Source organism: Gallus gallus, chromosome 2, assembly GCF_016699485.2.
Source record: "Gallus gallus isolate bGalGal1 chromosome 2, bGalGal1.mat.broiler.GRCg7b, whole genome shotgun sequence".
In the NCBI taxonomy this organism is placed as follows: Eukaryota; Metazoa; Chordata; class Aves; order Galliformes; family Phasianidae; genus Gallus; species Gallus gallus.
Genome location: NC_052533.1, coordinates 49,298,009 through 49,321,293, shown reverse-complemented (window position 1 = coordinate 49,321,293; position 23,285 = coordinate 49,298,009). Strand labels below are relative to the sequence as shown.

General features: G+C 39.2%; 1 protein-coding gene and 1 long non-coding RNA gene across 4 annotated transcripts in view; one reads left to right on the top strand and one right to left on the bottom strand.

Moving 5' to 3' along the window:
• Nucleotides 1–23,285, top strand: part of VPS41 (VPS41 subunit of HOPS complex) — a 108,595-nt gene that overhangs the window by 63,290 nt on the left and 22,020 nt on the right. For all 3 annotated transcript variants that reach the window (XM_015281554.4, XM_046923880.1, NM_001012859.1), the window contains 7 exon segments: nucleotides 110–176; nucleotides 7,631–7,728; nucleotides 9,927–10,056; nucleotides 11,769–11,884; nucleotides 13,279–13,335; nucleotides 15,638–15,699; nucleotides 16,410–16,491. In XM_015281554.4, coding sequence (XP_015137040.1) covers nucleotides 110–176; nucleotides 7,631–7,728; nucleotides 9,927–10,056; nucleotides 11,769–11,884; nucleotides 13,279–13,335; nucleotides 15,638–15,699; nucleotides 16,410–16,491 — 612 coding nt within the window.
• Nucleotides 11,878–19,454, bottom strand: LOC121109699. The gene is made up of 3 exons (XR_005855648.2): nucleotides 18,798–19,454; nucleotides 18,497–18,647; nucleotides 11,878–18,403 (listed from the first exon to the last, which is right to left on the bottom strand). It is a non-coding gene; the product is annotated as an uncharacterized LOC121109699 (long non-coding RNA).

Sequence of the window (23,285 nt, the reverse complement as noted above, 5' to 3'; positions counted from 1 at the left end):
TGCATCTTCGAGAACACCTCAGTGAGAAAAGGAGTTTCTGGGAAAAGTTAGCATCATTTTAAGAATCATAGTTTATTCATCATAATGATCCAAATATCTCTTTTCCTAGATTTGCTCAGTAAAGGAGCGGCATGCCAGTGAAATGCGTGACCTTCCAAACCGCTATGTGGAAATAGGTACGATCACATGAATGTGTGCCTTCTCGGAATTAGATAAGCTTTGAGAGGTCTGTTTTTACACTGAGCCTGGAAAACTTGTTACAGTTCAGAGGCAACTTGTAGTCATAACATAAATGTCTCTTCACTTTTACATGATGAGGTTGTTATGATGTCCTGCATAGTTATTTGCAATCTTAGGGTCTTAAATTCTGTGCTCTTCTGAAATCAGAGTATTGTGTGAGGGAAAAGTGGATGTCTTAACTTGCCTTTCATGCAGATTTTTACTGAGATTTTGGCTTTTTGTCTTTCTTAAATGATCAGTACACTAATAAGGAATAAACAGATACTAGCTTAATTAATTATTTATTGTTTAACTACACTGCTTATTCTGAGTTTGGAATAGCTCTAGAAAATTGACTGGAATTTCATTTTGTTCCTTTTTTTTTTGCTCTTTGCTTTCATATTTCTGTAGGTGATGTGAATAATTTCATTATTGCTGATTAATGGAAATGGTGTTGACAACATGTGTGTATGAAGTAAAGCACAAAGGGGAATTCAAATGAAATTTGACAGTGGTTGGTAGGGAGTGGTAAACAAAAGCTCAGCTGTTCTCAGAAGAAGCTTCTGATAAGGAAGTGTCTGTGAAGAAGTAACACTGACAAGATAAACAGGGACTCATTAGTCCAGAGTGGACAACTGCGGAGTTTTGTGCTTCCTTGTCTTGACTGTAATGAGATGAGACTGTAAACAAGAGTCTTCAAACAAAATCCTGACTCATGTCAGCATACTGACCAGGGAGATACATGCCATAGATGTGTACAGCTTTATGATGTCAGAAAAAAACCCAGTTCTAAAATAGCTTCTCAGAATCAACTAGGAGATGGATGTTAACATTGTAGGAATTCTAGATTCTAAGAGAAATCATGCTTGACTATTAACTGAGATCTGAATGCTATTTGTTGGTTAAGATTATATAGTCCCAAAAGAATAATTAAGCATGAGATTCTAGGATTTTTGAGAGAATTATATCAGGAAGAAATTCAGTCTTGAATTTTACCTTCCGATCTTTTATATAAGATTTATATATTTTATTTTCTGTACCTGTAAGTCCCTTTTCTAAGCAGCTTTTAGGAAATAATGAAATAGGGTAATTTTACATAGTAAGAAGCCAACAAAAGCATATTCTACAACTTCAGTTATATATGTCTTTGTTGTGGGAGCTAATCCATCTATTGGAATTTCATTTAAAAAATAATACAAAGCTGTCGTAAAACTGTTTAGCTGCAAATCTGAAGGTTAGAGAGTTTTGTGGAAGTAACTTCTTCATATTTCAAACTTGAGCATAAAATCTTCTCTATGTTCTTGAGGACTGCCGTTTTATCTCACTTAAACTGTTAATGATGTGCTTGAAGTTTTTCTTCCTGGTTTCACGTCAAAGCACTGAAACAGCTCTGCCAAAGGCTGCCAGCAGCACTCATAGGAATGTGGATATTAGACTGAGAGGGAAAAGAGGGTGATATTTGTTCAAGTCTGAACAGAAATTACAGTAGCTTTTGATTTAATCACATGGAAGGTCTTTGAGAGTTGTGTGTCATGCCACAGCACCTATTTCTATTTAATTGTATTTTAAACTTTACTTTCCAGGTGCATAGCTGGAAAATTGATGTTATTAATGGACAGACTGACCAGCAACCAATATGTTTTTTGACAAGAAAATCCATATTCTAAATGGATACATTGGTTGATGTACTCCTGTAATGTAAGGAATTTACACAAGACAAGAATATAGTTCAGTGATAGCTTAATATCCTTGAGATATTCTTCTGGCTTATAGCTTTTATGGCATTGTCTCCTTGGGATAATACATATGAGAAAACACTGTATTGTCATAGGCTCCATATCTCAGCAGTTTCAGATCTATGCTTTTTAGAGCCATTCAGGAAGCCTCAAAGTTCCACAACATCATAGCAAACTATGGTGGCATCAGTAGACAGTAAATGCTTTTTCAGTGGCTTGCAGCCCAGGAAACAAAGCATTTCCTGCCTTGTAAGTTAGGTACATAGGATCCTGCATAACAAGGATTTTACCTGGATGCACAGCCATGCTTGACGTGTGGAAGGAAATGAATATGGTATATACCCTGATTCTAAACCAGGTGGCCCGTGTTGTAGGAAGGTAACACCACTGAACTGTTTTGGCTATTGTATTTCAAAGAAGATAGTGCTGTGCCTACATGCAGTAGAAGTAACACAAAATATATTATTCTCATGCAGTAAGATCTGCGTGGCATCACTAATTTTACATCTTTCAGTGTATTAATGGTGCTTTTCTTCGTTAACCTTTCCTGTTGTTTGTGGTTACACATCACGCTTCATTGTGTACGTGAGACTTCATTCACTGTCAAAGATAAACTCAAGCAAAATGTTTCTATTTAGGTTTAAATGTATGTTAGCTGAGCAGATCCTATCAGTTTATAGCTGTCTGCTACCACAGTGAAGTAGTGTATTGATTAGAAAGTATTGGTATTGAATTACAGGCTTAACATGGACTAAATGCCATTGTGATTCTTCTTAAAGAGTGCTTGACCCCTGTGCTCACTTCTGATACATACACAAAAGCTGTAATGCTAGACAACTTCTGAACAGGCAGCCCTTCCTCAACTGTGGTCTGCCAGTAGGCTGATTACTAAGGAACTAATTAGCACTTCGCAGTTAATGCAATGCCTTTTCAAAGTGAAACTGTGAAAAAAATAACGGGAAATAATCTTTGAGTGGTCTAGCCAAGTAGCTCATGAAGTATTTAACATGAAAGTCAGTACAAGACTGGAAGTTGATTAGAGAGTTCTCATTCAATTCATTTTAGCCTAGATTTTACTTGAGGAATCTCAGCTTAATTCCAGGTGCCAGCCTGCCAGCAATGCCTGGAGCATTTGTTTCCCCTGGGCATTCCCCCACTTTCTCCACAAAGCAGACTTCTGGTATAAGAATTGCATGTGGATATGATTGTAACAACACATCCTTGTGTTTTGAGGAGGAATATCTGTATCATCGCATAGCAAGTTATCAATGAATACTGAGAACACCACATTTTTAGCTGAAAGAAAATGTGGGACTATTTATGTTTTGCTTTGTAAAGCAAGATAATGTGATCTACTGTAGCAGCATTTTTTTCTTTGTGTAAAGAGAACTTAAAGCTTCCTAATAAATATAATGAGCAGTAAATTAAAAGTGAATAAATGTCATCAACTTTATGCTAATTTATGCAACTACTTAATTGCAGCAAGTCTGACTACTTTAGGAATAGGAAATTGCCAAAAAAAGAAAAAGGAAGAAAAATCCCCATCTGTGTACCTGATCCCCCTCAGACTTCTGCTCATCAGGTTCTGTCACAAGGCAAATTAATCATTCATAAATTCCTTGATAAAAATTAGCACAGACTATCAAACTACTGAATATTTGCCTTGTTGGTTGATCAGATTTTAGGGAATTTTTCAGAAAATTAACTTGGAAGTTTTAAAACTTAAACTCCTGATGATTTGCTTAAAGGTTGTGTGTGTGTAGATCTGGAGAACTGTACAGACAATTGTCTTATTTTTAAAGATGATTTTAATGCTGTATGGGAGAGAATAGGAGGAAGAGGACTTTAATGCCACTGTAGAACTTCATTTCACAAAGCATGACTGCAAATAAGGCAGTAGGTTGTGACAATGTTTACTGTACACAAAACATGTCCAAATTTAACAGAAAGAGTAGAATGCACTAGGAAGATGCTTGCTGGCATGATTAAGCAGTTGGATTTTTTTCCTAATGTTTTTGATGAGTGTGTTCTTATAATTGAGAGAAATTATTTTTAGCAGCAAAATTCTTGTTTATTTCCATTCTGTGCTAGTAGCAAGCAAGGTAACAACATTTTCCTATTCACTACTAAATATGGACCTATTCAAATCTTACCCTATTGCTCTTCATACTGAAACTGAAGGAAGCAGATAGTCCCTAAAAATGTTCTCACAACATGTACATGACTAAGTAAATAGTTGCTTAATTTCATGTGTAGTATTAAGGGGAGAATTGCAAAGAGTTGTAAGGATACTCAAGCATAAATAAATCATGCTCAAGTGGCTTACTTTACTGCTTCTCCTCAGAAGTTTCCAGTTCCTTTTGTGTTGCTGTTGACATTTCTTTAACTGAGCACATCTTGAGCTTTCTGCTCAGATTCCTAGTCAGAAGCAGGTCTGCCCTGGAAATTTGAATTTATGAAGACTGTTGTGAAGTTTAATGGGAGATGGGAATAATTTGTAAGTATGAAAATACTTAAATGCTGAGGCAGGTGTTCATATACAAAGATTTTCAAAGAAAGATATCAATGTTAGAAAAATTGAGATTTATATTTTTTTCAAGACTTATGTTGGATAGTACATCTAAAAGTACTGTTCAACTTCTTTTAAAGTAAACTATATATATGTGTGTATGTGTGCTTTGTGATTTGCTTGTATCCATCTCAAGACAGCTTAAGTGGTACTTATGTAGGACAAAAGCCTTTTGTGGTCCTCTAGCTGGAACTGAATGCACATATAGAGCAAAAAGTATATTTATATCAAATATAACTGCCTGAACCTGATAATAGCTAATCAAAGCACACTGTTTTCTATAAAATTTTGTTTTATGTAATTAATTTATCAAAACACTGGTATTGGAGATGGCATATTGAGAACACTTCAGGGGATGCTATACTGCAGCTTACAAGAACTGTAGATTTTGTAGGTGTTCCTTAAGTATCTAGTGAAAAGGTAGCAACATCACCCCATCAGCTACCAGAATTCACTGGGCTGGGCAGGCTCACCTTGCTTTGTGGCTCTCCTGCTGTTGATATATGAATGAGCTAACTGAAAGCTAGCCCGAGTGACTGCCTCTCCATTTCTTTTGTACACCATATGGACTTAAAAACCAAAAAGTATCCACAAAAAGGCTTCTTTTCATCTAGATAATAAGTTTCATGTTCATTCTCTGCACCTTCCTGCCCACTTTCCCAAAAGTAATGTCAAAATCTTGGCCTTGTTGAAATCGATGTCAGCACAGTGTTACCACTGTAAACACAGTTTCACACTTTAAATTTGCAGTGGACTCTTTTTTGAGATTTTATTAAACAAAACAGGCTTAAAAAAAAAAAATCAGTGCATTGCCTGTGGGAAAGTTGTTTTTTTAGAATTTGGGTAAATAATGTAACATATGTTGTTTTATTTATGTAGTATGATATATTTCATACATTTCACTTAATGAACAAGATGATTTACAGGTTTCATCTCTGCTTCCTTTGGTAATTTGTCTGACAACTGTATACAGATGATGAACATAAAGTAGATGCACTGTCAAGATATCTTCCATCCGCTTGTATGATAGGCATAAACATGTATGACACACGGTCATACCATGATCATTCCCATTTTCTTCGGTGCTGTTTTTGGTTTAATTATTTTGGATCTTTTTCAAATTAACAGCATTTCTGGAATACCTCCTTGTAGGATTTTTTCCCCTTAATCACGACAAACTGTCCAGAGTAAGTCAGATTAACCTCTTAATGCTCTGAGCTCTAATAACTGTTGCAGTTCTTCAGTAAAACTTTTTCTGATGAACCGTATCAAAGGTTTCTGTCAGGTCACGGAGGCGGCCTGTGCCAGGCAGCCTTTGTTCAAGGCTGTCACAGCAATGCTGGAACATTGTGTTTCCACAAGGTCTCTTGAGGAAGAAGAGCTGAGAGAAGGCTGGAAATGAAACCAAGGAAGCTGAACTCTATTTAGAAACAAAGCTCAAAGTGATTTCCTTTTATATCTTTCTAAACAGCAGAACTGCCTCATCCTAAATACATTCTGTGGGTGTTACAAACAACTTCAGGAGTGCCTCACTGACTAAGGAAATGAAGTTCCAGTGTAGGCCAAACGCATGTGATTTTTCAAAACTGTCCCCATAATCTTTATAAAGATACCATTCATCACTCTGTTTTCCTTTCCAAATTCATATGACAGTATTTTATATGCCTCCGAGAGCCTTCGCTTGTCACTTTTTAAGCTGTCAACAAAAGTTTCTTTGCTGTCCTTCTACCCTGTGCTCTAGATTTGATTTTTTTTTCTTTTCCATGTACTTGCTTCTGTCTTCCACATTCTCTTAAAATGCCAAATACTAAATTGTAAACTGGGAATAAGATTTATTATGTAGACGTTATTAACATGGTTGGTTTTAAAGTCATCACTCAGGGCAATATATGACACAATCCAAGCAATCTCATCAGTCTTGCAGTATAGAACAAAACAATGACATACAGGATTAGCAGTGTGAACCTGTTCTCTCCTAGAATAGATTGTTTTACCCTTGTGCCATGCTTTGGCCTCCCAGTGATACCAAAGTGTCAGCCGTCATTAAGAGAAAAACAGCATTTGCTTATTCAGTGAGAGACAGATGTCAAATACGTATTTTATTTGGCAGTATTTTTTTCCTCCTTTATCAGGAGGACAATTATTTATCCTGTTTCTTCTTATTGCCTTAGCTAAAGAAAATTATATTTATGCTGCATTTTCTATTTGCTTTACTGAAATAATTACCTATTTCAGTGTAGTAGTGTAGCTTGCTGACTGGAAAGAAGGAAACATTTATTTTCTACTTATATTTTCCTGAAACTGTCTTGAGAGAAAATTATGATGGATCTAATATACTTTGTTTAACAAAAATTAGTTTGCTAATACAGGCACTAAGATCTGCAGATGTTTAATGCCTGGGCTGTAAACCCAGGAGTAAAAAGCTAAATAATTATTTCTGTGTAAGAGATCAGCTACAATGAACCCTTCTATAACTACTATTCAGTTCTCTTTTTCTTTTTTTTTCCTCAAAATAGTCAACACTTACATTGGTCTTGAAAGCAAGACAGTTTAGGAAATTGCATTTTCAAGAAAAGCCACTATTTAGCTCTATCTTTTCTTAGTGATGAGTGTATCTGTAAATCTTCTTGCAATAATAAATTAATAATGACCTTTGTGTTTTCATATATCATACCAGTAGATGTATCAGGTGTAATTCTCCTAAGGTTACAAGACTTTCTGCAAATATGCAAACCTACAGAGATCTTTTGTGCTCTACCTATATTACTGAGCTTGGCTTTTTTCCTTTTCTTTTTTTTTTTCCCTCTCCAGTGTGATTACTGGAAGTCTAGCTGACCATTCATTTCAGATGTTTCATCTCTAGCATGTCCTGGAGCACAAACATTTCTTCTTGCAAGTCTTAATGGAATTGAATCTGTTAAATGTAATTTTTCATCATCTTGCTGATCCAACTGGGAAGTCTGTAGGTTTGCTATATGTATTGAGTCTACTTTTCTCTGAATGATACTGTGTTGTTGGTTGCCCCCTTAAAATAAGCTGTGTGTTTTTCTTAGGAAGCAGTTCATACATGTATTTGCTTAAAAATGTTTCCTTTCTTGTGTTTCAGTTTTCCAATTTGATACCGAGTTCTATATCAGTGGGCTTGCACCTCTCTGTGACCAACTTGTTATACTTTCGTACGTAAAGGAGATTTCAGAAAAGACGGTAATTATTTTTCTGTTACAATTTCACCATAGCACCGAACTGTCGTGGGAGTTAGAACTTAAACTAGTCAGGCAGATCTGATTACCTGTGAAAGAGTTGCAACCAGCTTGTAGTGAGCAGACCCCGATACTTCTCTGACCTAGCAAATAAGGGCAGCAAGGATAATACTGAAGACTAATGGATTTACCTTTTAAAAGCTCTGTCCTTTGTTTCCTGCAGGAAGCAGAGAAGGTCTCTAGGTAGTCTTTCTCCTATTTCTTCCTTTTACCCCTCCTTCTTTCTGTTTCTCTCCTTTTCTCTCATTATTTTGGCTATTTCTGCACCAGAAGAAATGAAAGATCTCTCTAGTTAGAGGAGCGCCGTGCTGAACCTACATCTTAGAAGAAAAGAGATTAGTGAAGTTGATCAGTCACTGTAGCAGGGATGGGATGCATTACTGCAAGCGCATGGTGTTGTCGTTCCCCAGACCTTGGTTGTGTACACCAAGATAAGTGTGTAGACAGCTAGAAATCAGAATTCGTGTCAGCTGCTTCTACTGCAAGCAGGCACGTATGGTGTCTGTCTCCGGCATTTATTTCATATTGCCAAATAAAAGGCGAAGTAGTGGAGGAAATCCTTGAAGTTGCAGTGTGCGAGTGGCAGATGCTCTTGATCATCTCTTTGATAGTAGGTCTGCATTAGCCAAGCATCACCATAGAAACCTTAAGCAACTGGGTGCACAAGTTGCTAGGCAATGCAACACTGTAGGTTCAAATGAATGCTCGAGCTGGCTGAAATCAATAGGGTTAGCTTCCAGCTCTGCTGCAGGATGTCATATTATTATTTCTTTATTTATATGGAGGAGAAAAATAATGTCACAGCACTGGCTCCCAAGAGAGCTAGTGTGGTAGTCCTCCAGTGTGTGAGAGTAGGTGAAAGAAAAGACGGCAGGCAAATTGGGTGGGAAGGGGGAGGAAAAGGTGAATTGGAATTCAAGGGAGTAAGAAATTAGGAAGCCATCGTTAATGAAGAAGGAAGCTATGGAAAGCAAGTAGAAACTGAGGTAATACTCATTGTGGCTGCTACAGTGAAGAAAGATGAAAAATTCAGGTAGTACAATTGTAATAAAACACAAGAAAAAGATTTCACCTGTATTTGCTTTTAATTACCCTTCCATGTAAACAGACAATAAAATCTCTGCAAGCTGGACATTCATAGCCTCCCACTTCTCTGGATGCCTGGGTTCTCTGGGAAGGAAACAGAAGGACTTCCATCCTGGTGCTGTGGCTGTGCTCTGGCCTGGTGGGAGCCCTCTGCCAGCATCTCAGAGCCCCTCTGCCTGAGCTCACAGCTCGCTGCAGATGCTGTTGGGTAGTGAGGAATGCTGTTCTTCCTACACTACATTTCACAGCTTTCAGATGACAACTTCTTACTTGTTACAAATTGCATTGGAATTGAACTCATGGCTGTGCTTCATTTTTTACTTCTGCTGGAACAGTTAGATCAGGAAAAGACTTGAGTGGTTTTGCTACTGGCTAGGTAGGCTGGAGATGTGAAAATCCACTTCTTATATCATTATATTCTTTTATTTTGTATTTTGTTAAAATTGACAGTCTGAAGTATTAAATAATGCATTATCATGGGCCTTGTATTAATTAAAATAAGCTAGTTGAGCCAGTGTTTTCTCCATGATGTCATCTCACAATAAATATCTGCATTTCACTGCCTAAGTTCACCTTTCTGAAGAGCACCAGCACAGTAAAGGTTTTAGGTTACTCTTAGTTTAATTTTACTTCTAGTGCTGCTGGATGCTTAGAAGTACAAACTTAAACACCAGCTTAGAAGAAGTTGATCTTGGTACCAGAATAACACTGATTTGTGGAACTTCGTCCTCTGGGGCCTGAGCCCAGCTTAGAATGTTTCTGAAACTGTTGCGTTACTTTTTGGATGGAATGGTTGATCATCATCTGTTATAGCTCTGAAAACTTCTGTTTTCAGAGCAGAAAAATAATGACCAAACTCCCAAGGAGGTTAGGCCTGTGTCACCTCAGCATCTCCTTCCCTCTGTGGTTCATAGCTGAATACCCATTGCAAAGTGAATTCTGGTACTGCATCTGGTGCTATAGTTATTGGGTATCGACTTTACCTGCAGGTGACCATCAGCTGACATTGCTGAGGAAGCTGTGCAGGATGCAGCTAAGATGTCTGCATTTTTCTAGGAGGTGGAGTGTTGCGCCAGGCCCAGACTGGACATCGTACAACCCCTGCCCGAGTCTTGTGAGGAGATCTCTTCTGATGCGCTAACAGTACGAGGATTTCAGGAGAATGAATGTAGAGATTACCATTTAGGTAGGTGTTCTTAGTATTAAACAATACTTATGTTTTCTTAACTGGATTAAAAATTATTTAATTTGGAAGTTGTCAGAGCCTTCTTAATTTTTGTCATCTCTGTTACTACGTATGGCACTGAAGTGTAAGAACCAGTCAGATGAAAGAACACAAATGTGCTTTACTTACAAAGAGGAACATAATTAAACATTATGATTTACAATGCCATTTATAAGTCAGATTTGCTGGGATATGGATAAGTCTAGATCTCGCGTAATGCTCAGTATCCTGGGGAAAAGTATCTTTGATAGAGATCTGTTCATGGTCTTTAGAAGCTCTTGTGTATGTTTGGGTAGAAGGGCTTCAGGAATGGTGATGAATGAATGATACAGTGTCTCGAAAAGTTGTTTAGAGCCAAAGATGGAATAGATGTCATTTCAACAGTAAGATGCCCCTGGATCAGATTAAAAAGGGCACGTTACTACTTAGCTTCCCTGTACTGACAAAGCTGTCAGCATGTAACAGACCTCAGAGTGTTAAAATGAGTAGGAACTGGAGTTTGACAACTTCAGCCTTGAAGATGGATTTAATTATGTAACGGGCAGGGAGAAAAAACTCTAGCACAGTATATACCAGTCTTTTAAATAAGATGGTGGGATTTTCTGATATACATGCTGTAATTCAAGAGGATGCATGGCAAAGCTGATGCAGAATTCCTTGGTGAAGATTATATAGGGAGCGTTAAACAGAAACATTCCTTCTGGCTTTTAAAATCCATGAATCTGATTTTTAAGCACCTTCCTTGGCAGCACGTTTCAAATCATAGGCTTGGCAGGCCTCTTTGTGTTCATCAATGCCCTTAAGCCACTAGAAAGAAATAAACTATATCTCCTCCTGATCTCCAGAACATCTCTGCAGTTATCAACAGAATTGGGATTGCTTTATACCTGTCCCTAAGCAGAACACTGATGCCCACAGTTGTACTTTTATGCTTAATAAATATTCTACTTAACCTGACAAGTCTAAAATTTTTGGATGGCTTTAAAGCAAGCAGTATTTTGTAGATCGCTTATAGGCTCAGGGGTGGTACGTGACATCCCAGATATTCCAGATACGGGATGGGGAATGCTCTTTCCCCATACCCACTAAATATTGATAGAGATTTTTCGTAGGTTCTGTGCAAATAATAATTATTCTGAGCAGTCATCTTCTGTGCTTGATTTTACCTCTAAGTACATTTTTACTTTGAGCTTACTCAAAAATAAAGGCTTATGGTATAAGCAAATGCATTATACATATAACCTTAACTTATAGCGTTGCAAATGCATTGCTGTAATGATGTGCTGTGTCCCCAGGGGTTATGGCATCTATCATTTATGCTTTTGATGGCCTTGACCTTGATGGGGAGGATAAGTTTATTGCAGGCTATGGAGTGTAATAGTCCTCTAAAAGTACAATAATGTGTTCTAAACCATCATAAAGTTTACACATAGTGAATGAATCAGAATTTGCAATAAGCTGTAGTGATTTTTTTTTTATTTTTTTTTAAAGCTATTTTACCATTTAAGCCAGTTTTAATTCATTGGAGAATATAGCTTTCTGAACAAGCATGTTCTGCAGGAATAGCCTTGCTTCCTTCCTTGCATCTCCTCTTCAAATTCCCCTCTAGGGTGTACTAAAAAGCTTTACTTAAGGAAAATATAATAATAATAAAATTGTGTATGCACTTGCAGAGTATTCGGAAGGTGAATCGCTGTTTTATATCATCAGCCCAAGAGACGTGGTTGTAGCTAAAGAACGGGACCAAGATGACCACATTGACTGGCTTCTTGAAAAGAAGAAATATGAAGTAATTTTTACAACATTCTTTCCTTCACACTTTTTCCGATTTTGAAGTTGTGGTAGTATTGTGAACTTAGCTAGACCATTTGAACTGAATAGTTTCTGTTCCTCAAGTCATTATTTAAATGATTGTGAGGGCAGGTGTTGGCCATGTATCTCTGTGTCATCTCTCTGGAGAGTTGACTTTCTACTGGAGCGACTCATCTGAATGGCACTCAAATGAGATAGATGAACTAAACAATGTGAATACTGCCATCAGTATCAGATATGAAATGTGTTAGCTGTCACTAAAAATTATTAAAGCTGTTTCTTGGCTCTAAATCAGCAGAACAGCTATCTACTGATCTGTGTGGACACTTCCCTTGATCCATCCTGACCAAAGAGGGAAAGGATACTCAAAAACGAAATAAATAAATAAAATAAAAAGGAGCTTGGTGCTTTGTTTTGTAAATATTGGCAGTTTTAAGCAGGTGTATCTCAACATCTAAATAAATATTAAATGCTTAAACACAATCTCAGCATGCACCCACTGTTCTGGACTCTGATTTCCTGCAGTCAGTGATTTAGAACGCGTTACCATGCATGAAGTGGCTTGCAGATGCTTGTTTATATGCTGCTTGTTGGATGCCCATTATAAGAAAAAAAGGTGCCATTCAGCTCCTACTCCTTTTGTTAATGCAATCATGGAATCATGGTACTCCTCATGCAGGGTTGTTTAAATGTTTGCAGATGCTTTTGCGTCTGGAGAACAAACTCATATGATGAGCGCAGTTTTGCTGTTTATGTAAATCACAGCATCTGGTCCCTGAAGACTCCAGCAATTTGCAAATGACAGCTGTGCATGTGTCTTTGTGAAAACTATTCAAGGTAGTAGATAGCACGTGTTTTAGGATATATGTTAAAGGTTTCATTTTGTTTGTACAAGTGCCAGCTTTGTTTCTGTGCATTTGAAGTAGGGGAAAGAACCAAAAATGACACTTAAATATAAATCATACTGACTGGAGAAGGCTTTTGGGGTAGGGAGAAGTATACCCATCCCCCACTGCCATACTGATGATTTTTTTCACGTTTTGGTAGGGAAGAGTTCTCATTTGAAAATGATCCAATGGGATTGCATTGTCTTTCTTGTTGTAATCTTGAGATCTGATCCTAATACAGTAATGTGGAGTGAACCCAGATGGAAACAAAAGTAGTTTTCTCTTTGGTTGACTGCTTTTGTTTGAGTATGAATTCAAAGCTGCTCATTCAACCATGGCATTAAAAATTCTACTGCTTCAAACACCCTGCTCGGAATAAATAAATAAATAAATAAATAAAAAGTTGATTTATGCAGTTCTAGAGCTTTTTGTATTGAAATTTTGCATATATGACTAGTATCTGTTTTCTACTTTTTGAATATAGGAAGCTTTGATGGCAGCTGAGATCAGTCAGAAAACCATAAAAAAGCACAAGATTTTGGTAAGTCTGAAAACTTCTATTCAAAACAAAATATCTGATTTCTTTTAGAGCACTATGAGATGCTACAAATACATTCCCTGTTCTGTGTCGCACCAGACAATAGCTGTTAGGCACACTCTGACTAGCATTCGATTTCCTGGTTTCAGCTGCAGTACAGGAATGTTAGTGCATGAAACATGAAAGGATGCGGATTTTATAAAACTGCTATTGACATTAAAAAGAATTTCACTTCTCTGACTGCTGATAGGTTTTTTGTTTGCTTTTACTTTTGTGTTAAATTTACTGTTGTTCAAGAAACACACATTATTACAATATTCGAGATAGAGCATGGGGTGACACATTTCTCTAACTTTTACCATGTATGTGTGACAGGGTTTTGGCAGGAGTTTCAAAGGTGCAATTGGACGACCTTTTAAATGCTGCTGAAATTCTGCTGCAGTTTCACATCTAGCTCTCATGTTGCTTTGCAATTCTCATTATTTTACATAGTTAAGTTCCTTTTCTCTTGTGCAGTTATTTCCCACCTTTATAGTTCCTTCAAAGAGAAACAAAGGGTATTCATGTTACAGACACAAATGGGAGGTAGATAATGTAACAGCCACAGAAACGTCCCTAATTTTCACTTTTTTTTCCTTAAATTGACCTCAGTATAAACACATTATTTTGTTAATGATGATGCTTGTTTAATATGTTGCATTTAGATACAAAGTGTTCAAAGAGATGTTTAATTTTTAGCCAGATCTTTTCTATAATATGAACACAGAGTATCTATACATCTTAAAAATTCTTTTCTTCTTATGTTGTCCAGAAGTTGAGTCAAGACCTAATGGACCTGATGGATTATCTATCAAGAGTTTGCATGATCTAGCTGCTTTGTGACCCTTGCAAAAGATACAGAGATTTCTTGAGAGTCAACTTGACAATGTGTTAGGGAAAAAAAATATATATTCTTTTCTCTTGATTTGCAAAAACTTCCTCACCTAGAATGAAATTCACTGTGGGCATATACAAGCATAGTTGTTGAGCGTTATTGTGAAACCCACAGAAGCTGTTAATGAAAAAAAAAAAAAGTTTATATCAAGCCCTAAGTGAAGGCTTAGCGGTACAGGGGTTTAAAACTAGTCATGCTCTCATGCCTGTCAGTGATCAAACCAGTGGCATCCCACATGTACCACCTGACAAGCGTTGTGGTTGTCATGGGTTGTTTTTAAGCTGCAATTACAATCACCACCCCTCTGTACCTCCTGAGCAGAGTGCAAGAGTTCTGTACAGCTGCAGGTCCTACAGACCCTTTCCTTATTTTGATGTCTCTGCTCATTGGGATACTGACACACAGGGAAGAGAAGCTGCCAGCAATTTTCATTCTTGAGAATGGTGAAGTTGAAAATCAAAGATTGGTCATGTAGAGGAATGAGAACCTAAAATATGGAGTATGATTGCGGTTTTTCTTTTTTCCAACTTCAAAACAGATTAACTACTGGAAGCTATTAGATACCACCATTCATATTCTCTTTTGCTCAGTAATGTCTGAACTTGATTTAAAAAATCACGTTATGCCTGAGATAGACCTTCCCTTATTTGTGCAGAAAACAAGGGCTTTCTTATTTTATAACCCTCTTCGTAGTTTGAAACAATGTGTTTTGAGTGATATGACTCTTAAGTTATGCAGTGGGTACACTAGCCTATGTTGACCTTAACGCTAGTGTTCGGGTCACAACAGAAGGCAAGCTGTTTGACAGAATTCTAGTATTAAGTGCCTACCAAATTATTTTGCAGCTGAAATGTCTGATAAACGCTTGAGAAGTTGAAATTAATGTGCAATTATATTTCATTCTCCTGAAAAATTATCGGTAATTCCTTTACTTTATGAAGCATCCCTAGGGCTTATCTTCTCAACGAAGATTTTTGTCGGTTGCAAACTTCGTGTTGACAGAGAAGATTTCTCATACAGTGGTTGATGTTCTTATTTTTGAGATAACTAATGCAAGCACTGAATGATCAGCTGTGTGTTTTGAACAATCTTTAGCATATAGCAGAGTGGTACAGTCTTCCTAGTGTCAACAAGATTATGAAAATGATGTAAAAGATCATCTTAATTTGAGTTCTTGGGGTATCTAGGTGAATATTTTGTAATGACTGTTCTGTTCTGTGGGCCCAACATCTAAAGTAGAACTGAGAATTTCCATGTAGGTGCTGGTGCTTGACATAATGACTGACTGCAGCTGAAATGGTACTTACTGTAGCAGTAAAGTACTTGATTTCCAAACTTTTATAACTAATTACTTATTTTTATTCCCTTCAGGACATAGGCTTAGCCTATATAAATCACCTGGTGGAGAAAGGAGAGCATGACCTGGCTGCTCGGTAACATATTAAAGATTTTCTTTGCTGGCTGAAGTGTGTTTGTGAGAAATTGTGAGAGCAATTACTGATTATGAAGTCTTTTGTGCTGTTGTTTTCTGTGTGTTGTGGAGTTTCTGAAGTTTCAAAACATACAGACATATTACAGTGTCCTTTATTTCCTTGCCTGTAGGAACCTGAAAGTTATTGGAATCTTTCTCAAGTTTAATTGAAATTGAGACATATTTTTTAGAAAGTAACCTGTGATTTTTTCAAAATTACACTAAATTTCCAACATTGAGGTTTCCTTTACATGTTGATAATCTTATTAGTGTGTCAGTTGTATGTGAGACCATCAGATGATAGTTTGTGATTCTGTGGGTGGAACCAAAAGGACAGATTTGGTTACCTAAAAGATAAGAAATTGCCCAAGATTTGTATTTTAGTATGAATGTATGTGTATGTATGTGTATGTATATCTTTAAGTGCTTAATTTTACTTTGTGAGTGAAATTTTTAAATCTCTAATACAACCCTAATCAATAAGGATGAGTGCATGGTAAGCTGTCAAGTTCTTTTGAATGTGATGAAACTGCTTGAACCAATGCTTGCCAAAATTAGTGAAATTCGAAAGAGTCTGGTAGGGAAAAAAACGGAATCCTTGTAGTAATGCGGTCACATTTGTGTTATTCTGTGTATGAACTTTTGTTCTCTCCCCTTTCGTTTTCCTCCCAGAAAGTGCCAGAAAATTCTTGGCAAAAACACAGAACTCTGGGAATTCGAAGTTTACAAGTTTAAAGAAATAGGTCAACTTAAGGTAAGTTTATTTGTATCTCTCAGCTGAAGTAATTGGCATGCTCTATTTCCTTCATGTTTTGAGCAAGTATCTAAAGAATTGACATTTAATGACTAATGTGGTAGCACAAGACACTGCTTTTGAAATTCCTGCACCAGATCCTGAGTTGTACAGTTGTCACTCAGGTTGATAGGTGTATGTTAACAAGCCTCCGAACAGGGTTGGAGGCAGAGCATAACCCAGGTACTCAGCTGCGTATTTTTAACTTGTTGACAGCCCACAAGTAGAAGACCCACCCCCAGGGTGTTTACTTTCACAGATGGTTACAGTTAAATACATCATTTCCATTTCATTTTTACTTCCTTCAAGTATGTCCTCAAAAATCCTACCTCAGCTTTACACAGAAAAGCATCTGTGAGCGCCAGCCTTTCCTGAAAATCTAAGTCCCTTACAGCAGAGCCACAGCTTTGTCAAAAAATAGTTAAATAGCAAAGTAATTTAGGGAAAAAATATAGAATGATAGAATGGCTTGGGTTGGAAGGGACCAAAGAGATCATCTAGTTCTAACCCCTGCTGTGGGCAGGGTTGTCAGCAACTAAATCAGGCACTAGATCAGGTCACCTAGGGCCCAATTCAGTCTGGCTTGGAATGCCTCCAGGGATGGGACATCCACAGCTCCTCTGAGCAGCCTGTTCCAGCACCTCACCACCTTCCACTGAACAGTTTCCCCCTGACATCTAACCTAATATCCCCTCTTTTCATTTAAAATAATTCCTCCTTGTTCTATCACTATCTACTCTTGTAAAAAGTTGATTTCCCTCCTCTTTAAAAGCTTTCTGTAAGTACTGGAATTCAGCAATGAGGTCTCCCTGGAGCCTTCTCCAGGCTTGTCGTTTCCTCTATTCTTCTGTTTTTTTCTCTTTTGCTCTCTTATTTCCTTTTTTACTCCCTTTTTCCTCTTTTCTTCTCTTTTTCCTCTTTTACTCTCTTTTTGCCCTTTCTTTGCAGAATGTTTCCCATTTAAAATGTGTTCCTTCGCATATTAGTGTTATGGCTTAATTTTTAACCAATGTAAGTGAAGGAAATAGGTTTCATTCTGGAAGAATGTATGAGTTAAAGGAAAATAAAACAGCCATTTGAAACATTTCTTCAGAGATATGTATCCTGCTGCAGAATTAAAAACTTGATTCCTTATACAGTGTTAGCTCATTTTTTCTCAGTAAAGGTCCTTTGATCCTGCTCTTTTACAGCTAATTAAGTAGTAACACTGCCAGCTATTTACAGGTTTTGTTTATCTGGAAAGCTAAGTTTCAGACAGGCAGGATGTAATTAAGAAACTTTGCATAATCTGTATGATCCTGTCAGACTATCTTTTCTACAGTCAAAATGGGCTCTTTACTCTTTTCTTGATGTGTATGTAAACTATCCCCTCCACATAGCAGAGGGTGACAGGCAGGGCAAGGGGACACCGTGGTCTGTGCAGTTCTGTCAGTGGTTCGTGGGGTGGGAATGAGGGCAGTGTGTATTGCACCAGGATACATTCCTATATGGGGGAGACAAGAAGGGGACATGGGAATCTGCATACAAACTCTAAAATTAAAAAAAAAAAAAAAAAAAAGACAGACAATTATTATTTTTCTTTTTAAAAAAGAAAACTTGTTTATGTTGTGTTTTTTTTTTTTTTTTTTACTTTTTTATTATTTTGCATTTCTATTTTAAATTGTTGATTGATTGTTGATTAACTGTTGATTCTTGAACAAAAAGTCCAGGCATCTGGGCTGGATCTTCCTGCTGAAGTTCAGCACTTCTTCCTCTCCAAACTGAAATCTGCTTCTCCGCAAGAACAGCTGCCTGTGTCACTTCTGGCTCCTTCTCCCACCCTAGAGAGGGATGAGTTTGTGGGACAGGAAGGTCGGGCTCATGGAAGTCTCGTCTGTCAAAAGAAGAATTACTAGGAAATGGAGGCTCCATGTGAGCCCACAAGATGGCCCTGAGTTGGGACTTTCCTGGGTAACAGTAAACTTACGGGATCCTTGTGCCCCTGTGATGTTCAATGCTTCCAGGAGTCGAGGTTCCTCTGCCGGACTACTCCCATTGCCCCCGCACTGCAGCTCAGGGGATGGCAGTCCCCGCCCTGCTCTCTTCCTCAGGATTCGGTGAAGACGAGATGAGAGGTCCTGGGGAGGGAAGAGAGAGGGGGATGGGAAAGACTGACTCATAGGAGCCTTGACTGTGAAAAGAAGAATGACCAGGAAATGGAGGCTCCGTGTGAGCCCAAGGGGTGGCCCCGAGCTGGGGCTCTCCCTCCAGACTAAGGGTAAACTTACGGGATCCTTGTGTCTCTGTGATGTTCGAGGCCCCCGGCAGTTAAGGTCCCTCTGCTGGACTCGTCGCGCTGCGCCGGCACAGCAGCTCGGAGGATGGCAGTCCCTGCCCTGCCCTCTTCCTCAGGATTCGGTGAAGAAGATATGAGAGGACTTGGGGAAGGACAAAGGAGGGGGATGGGAAGGACAGACTCGTAGGAGCCTTGGCTGTGAAAAGAAGAATGACCAGGAAATGGAGGCTCCGTGTGAGCCCACGGGGTGGCCCTGAGCTGGGGCTCTCCCGGATAAGGGCAAACTTACGGGATGGGAGCATCAGCACCGGCGTCGAGGCGGCCGTTTGGATGGAGGTGGACGAGTCCTGGCGCGCCGGCGATCCCTGGGGCGCGATCTCTTTCTCAGCCTGACGGTGGCGTGGTGGCTGGTCTGCCCCAGCAGAGGTGGATCCACCTCCATCATATCATCCTCCGGAGGTAGATCCACCTCCATGGGCTCTGTGTCGCTGCCAGGCAGGTCCACCTCCATGGGCTCGATGTCACTGCCCATTTCCGTCAGCCGCCTCTTCTTAAAAGGTGGTTGCTCCATCTCATGAAGGAGAAACTTCCTGACGTGTAAGCGCCACTAGCTCTCTCCTCTCAGGGGTTCTCGGTGTCCCGTGGAAACCAAAACACGGCAGTTGGGAGACAGTTGCAAGAATGTACCATGGGGTGGGGGAATCTGGGGGGATGGGGGGGGTGGGGGTTCTCAGCCATCCTGCAGCTGCCCGGAACATACCAAGAGGTCAGGGCAGGGGGTTCTTGAGCACCCTGCAGCTAGCTGTCTGTGGTAGACAGCAGCAGAGAGGGGGCATAGCATACTGATACCTCACAGGCAGCCAAGGGAGATGTAATCATTAAAAACTGTTGAGTTTCAAGGATTGCATCAGCTGTCCTTTCCCATCCTTCACCTCTGCCCCAAGAGTACAAGAAGGTGGCACCTCTTCTGCCCTGATCCCAGAGAAGAGAGGTGGGAAGAAGAGGACCTGGCATTCTCTGCACGACCATACTGGGACAGAAGGGGGGTCTTCTGGAGGGCCTGTGAGGGCCTGGTCTTGGACTGAGAATTGTCCTGTGGATGAGAAGGCCGATAAGAGATTGCAGTCCTCAGCCTGCACTCTCCATGGCTACAGAGTGGGTGATTGAAGGTGAAGCCCAGCCCTCCGTTACAGCGTGTAGAGGATAGCTGGATATCCGTCATGCCTCTAGATGTAGTTTGGAAAGATTCAGTCTCTGCAGTTTCTGGAGTAGGGGTCTTAGGAAGCTTAGGGACAGGGATGCAGGTGTGCAGGTGGATACAAATGTGCAGGTGGCTGTCCACCAGCAGTTGAGCCCTGTGTACCTCAAGCAGTATGGAAGTGTTCAGATCATACCATCAGGTGAATAGGAAAGGGAGGTGTTTGGTTCTTGTCCAGTGACTAAATTATGAATCATGTGCCAAGAGAATCAACAGGCTGTTGTTGAACTAAGATTTAAGCCAGTTTTATTCCTCTTTCTGGTGGTGACTTGTGCTAACATGATACCATATGATCTCAGTTTGCTGCTTGCTAGAAATGGTCGCAAAAGAGGAGCAATCTGCCCTGTCTCATGTTTTTCCTGGTAGGAATCCAACTACCATGATGGTATACATTTAATGTGAGATTCTCAGTTAATAAATTGCCTTGGGATATAAGGCTATATACTGCTGTCACTGCCAAACCCATAGAAAACAGTATGCAGTCCCCCTTTGGTAATGCACGTACATTTATTTCTGAATTTGATGTCTTCCTATTCAAACTCAATGAGCCAAAAAGGACATATTATTAAGATGTCACAGTGTGCAGTCCCTTGCTGGTTTTAAGCTGTTTAATTCTGTTCAAAGAGTGAAAGTGTTTCAGCGTTATGGTTTTTAGAAATGCATGGCTTTTGTGTTAGTCACACCAGTGCAAGAACAGCCTTGCCTTTTATATGAGTTTTTAGTGGTTCGGTGCACTCTTTGCCACACTGGAAGATGAAATCACATGCTTCTGTCTTTTTATTTCAATCCAGTAAAGGACTTGAGTGCAGGTACCGGTGAAATTTTGATACACTGCTTCTTAGCTCTCTTGGTTTTATTTTGTCTGTAGATACAAGTGTCTGGAATGGATGTTTTTCTTGATTCCACTTATGTCATCCAACAGACTGTAAAATATAAAAATATTTGCACGTTTGCTGCAAAAAAAAAACTCTACTAAATTACTGCCTTTCTAAATGGTTGGTTGTTTTGAGATCCCTTGGAAATGGACTTGGGAAAACATAAGGTACAGTATGTTACATCATTCAGCTTCAAGTTGCAGTCTAGAAGTTGCCTTTCTTATTTTACTGTTATAAATTTCATACAAGTTTTCCCAGGTTACTAAGGGTACCTGAAGTAAGTTTAGCCAGATCTAAGTTCTTGTAATGCTTACAATTTCTTGTATTATGTTATTTGAAATTTTTACATATTTATCCAACCAGCAGCTATGAAACACAATAATATAATTGGGCTACAAAGGCTTTTAGTCTTGACAAGGAGACAAAGGGTTTTACAGGGCCAAGAAATATAATTACATGAACTTTTGAAATTTATTCCTTAGCTTTGGAATGGTTTTATTACATTGTCATTCTCAGGAATTATTTGTGCATTTCAAAAGCACATTTTCTTAAAGATTTTTCCCTTCATCTACAAGCTGTTGCCTGAAACCTGATGGTTTCAGTATAGCTTGTGGGTTTAGGGCTTTTTGAGTGTACTATATTAAAAAATTGGCTATCAAGTCTGCATTTTGGTATCTTGGTGATTCTCAATTCTGCAGCTGAATTGTCAACAGCAGTTTCAAAATTTTAGAGCCTTGGGGCAATTTGCTCCTCTGCTCCTCTAGCAGTGTTACCCTGATGGAGTGTTGAGCTTGTGCATGAATCACTGCAGCATTAGGTCCAGGGTTCCAACTTGAGCCGCTGAGGAAGCTGGATTTGATGGAAGAAGTCAAACTGTGAGTCTGTTGATGGTGGCATGGGGGGGTATGCTCCATGCTGTTGATTCTGCTGTGGCAGCAGTGACTTTCAGCAGGGGTGCAGGATGATCAGGTGGCAGCAGGGATGTTTTAATGACCAAAATGTTGGCTAGAGGACACTTCAAAGACTTCACCTGACTTGGTGGGCTTAGCAGTGAGCAGCATTATCCACACAGCCTATTTCATCTCAGAAGTATCCTCTGAGGAATACATATCTGTGGTGTGGGCTTATTGGTGAGATGTTTTAGGCTATTTCATGTCACCTTCTATATGTGATTTCTTGTGTATATCCAGCTTTTATTGATCAGAAGTCTGAAAGCATGTGTGAAGAAAGAAGAAAGAAAGCGCTTCTGTATGTAGTATCTTCTTTTCACTTAAAGTCAGTTTCCCTGTGTGGCTCAGGAATTGATATAAAGGCATCCCAATTCTGTAGCTTTTTTGTCTGTCTGACCTCACTCTTTAACTACTGCTTAAAGATAAAATAGGGAGAGTTTGTAACCTCTAGCACAGGTTTTAGTTCAGCTTTGTGCCTTGGCTCAAAAATTATTTGGATGCTTTTCTTTCTTCACTGGGTGCAGGAGCCAGGCTGCAGGAGGTGGTTGTGATTTCCCTTTGAAGCAATGGGACCTGGGGCCGTAGTGGTTTCCTTTCTGTGTTACTCCAGCCCCACATGAACAGGCAGCTGCCTCTGCTGCTCAGTGAGTGGTGCTAGCAAACCAGAGTCAGAAAATGCAGCAAAGCCTTTCCACTGAAGATGTTTGCTTAGGAGGGGACAGTAAAGCAGAACGGGGGTATGAGAACAGCCGTTTGGGAATCTTCTCTTCTTTGGGTCTCCGGCTGACATCCGGCTTGCTTTCTTTGTGGTTTGGTTCCCTGGGGCAGCTGGCAGGGCTGTGCCCCAAGGTAGCTGTTAAATTCTGTGACAGATGGTGAGAGCTGGTGTTGGCAGTACGCTGCACTTCAAAGTCGAATACTGGGAGAATTGGCTGTGAATTGTCATTGTTTGTAAAACCACACCAACCTGTGTTGTAGTGTAATGATATTTTTTCTGCTTTGTTCAGCAGCCTCAGTAATGAAATGCTCCTCAACATGTTCTGTCAGTGGGCAACAGGCAATGTCTCCTGGTGCTGGGCTTTCAGCTATAAACACCAGAGTCCCAGCATGGCTAGTAGTGGTAGGGTTTGTTTTGGCAGGCTGTAATAACCTTGGCCTCTTTTGGTGTGGAATAATAGTGGTAAATAAGAAGCTGTGCTGAAATTCCATGGCATGAGCTGATTAATTCGGGCAGATTCCTGTCTCCCAAGTCAGCATGCAGTTTCTTAACACCTTCTATAGAGCAACAGATCACATTCATTCGGAATTTCCTTGGAGAGGTATATTCTCAAATTAATTTTTATTTGAGTGTGTAAAAACAGCTAGTGAAACAAAACTCTTCAAAACTGTAATGGCTT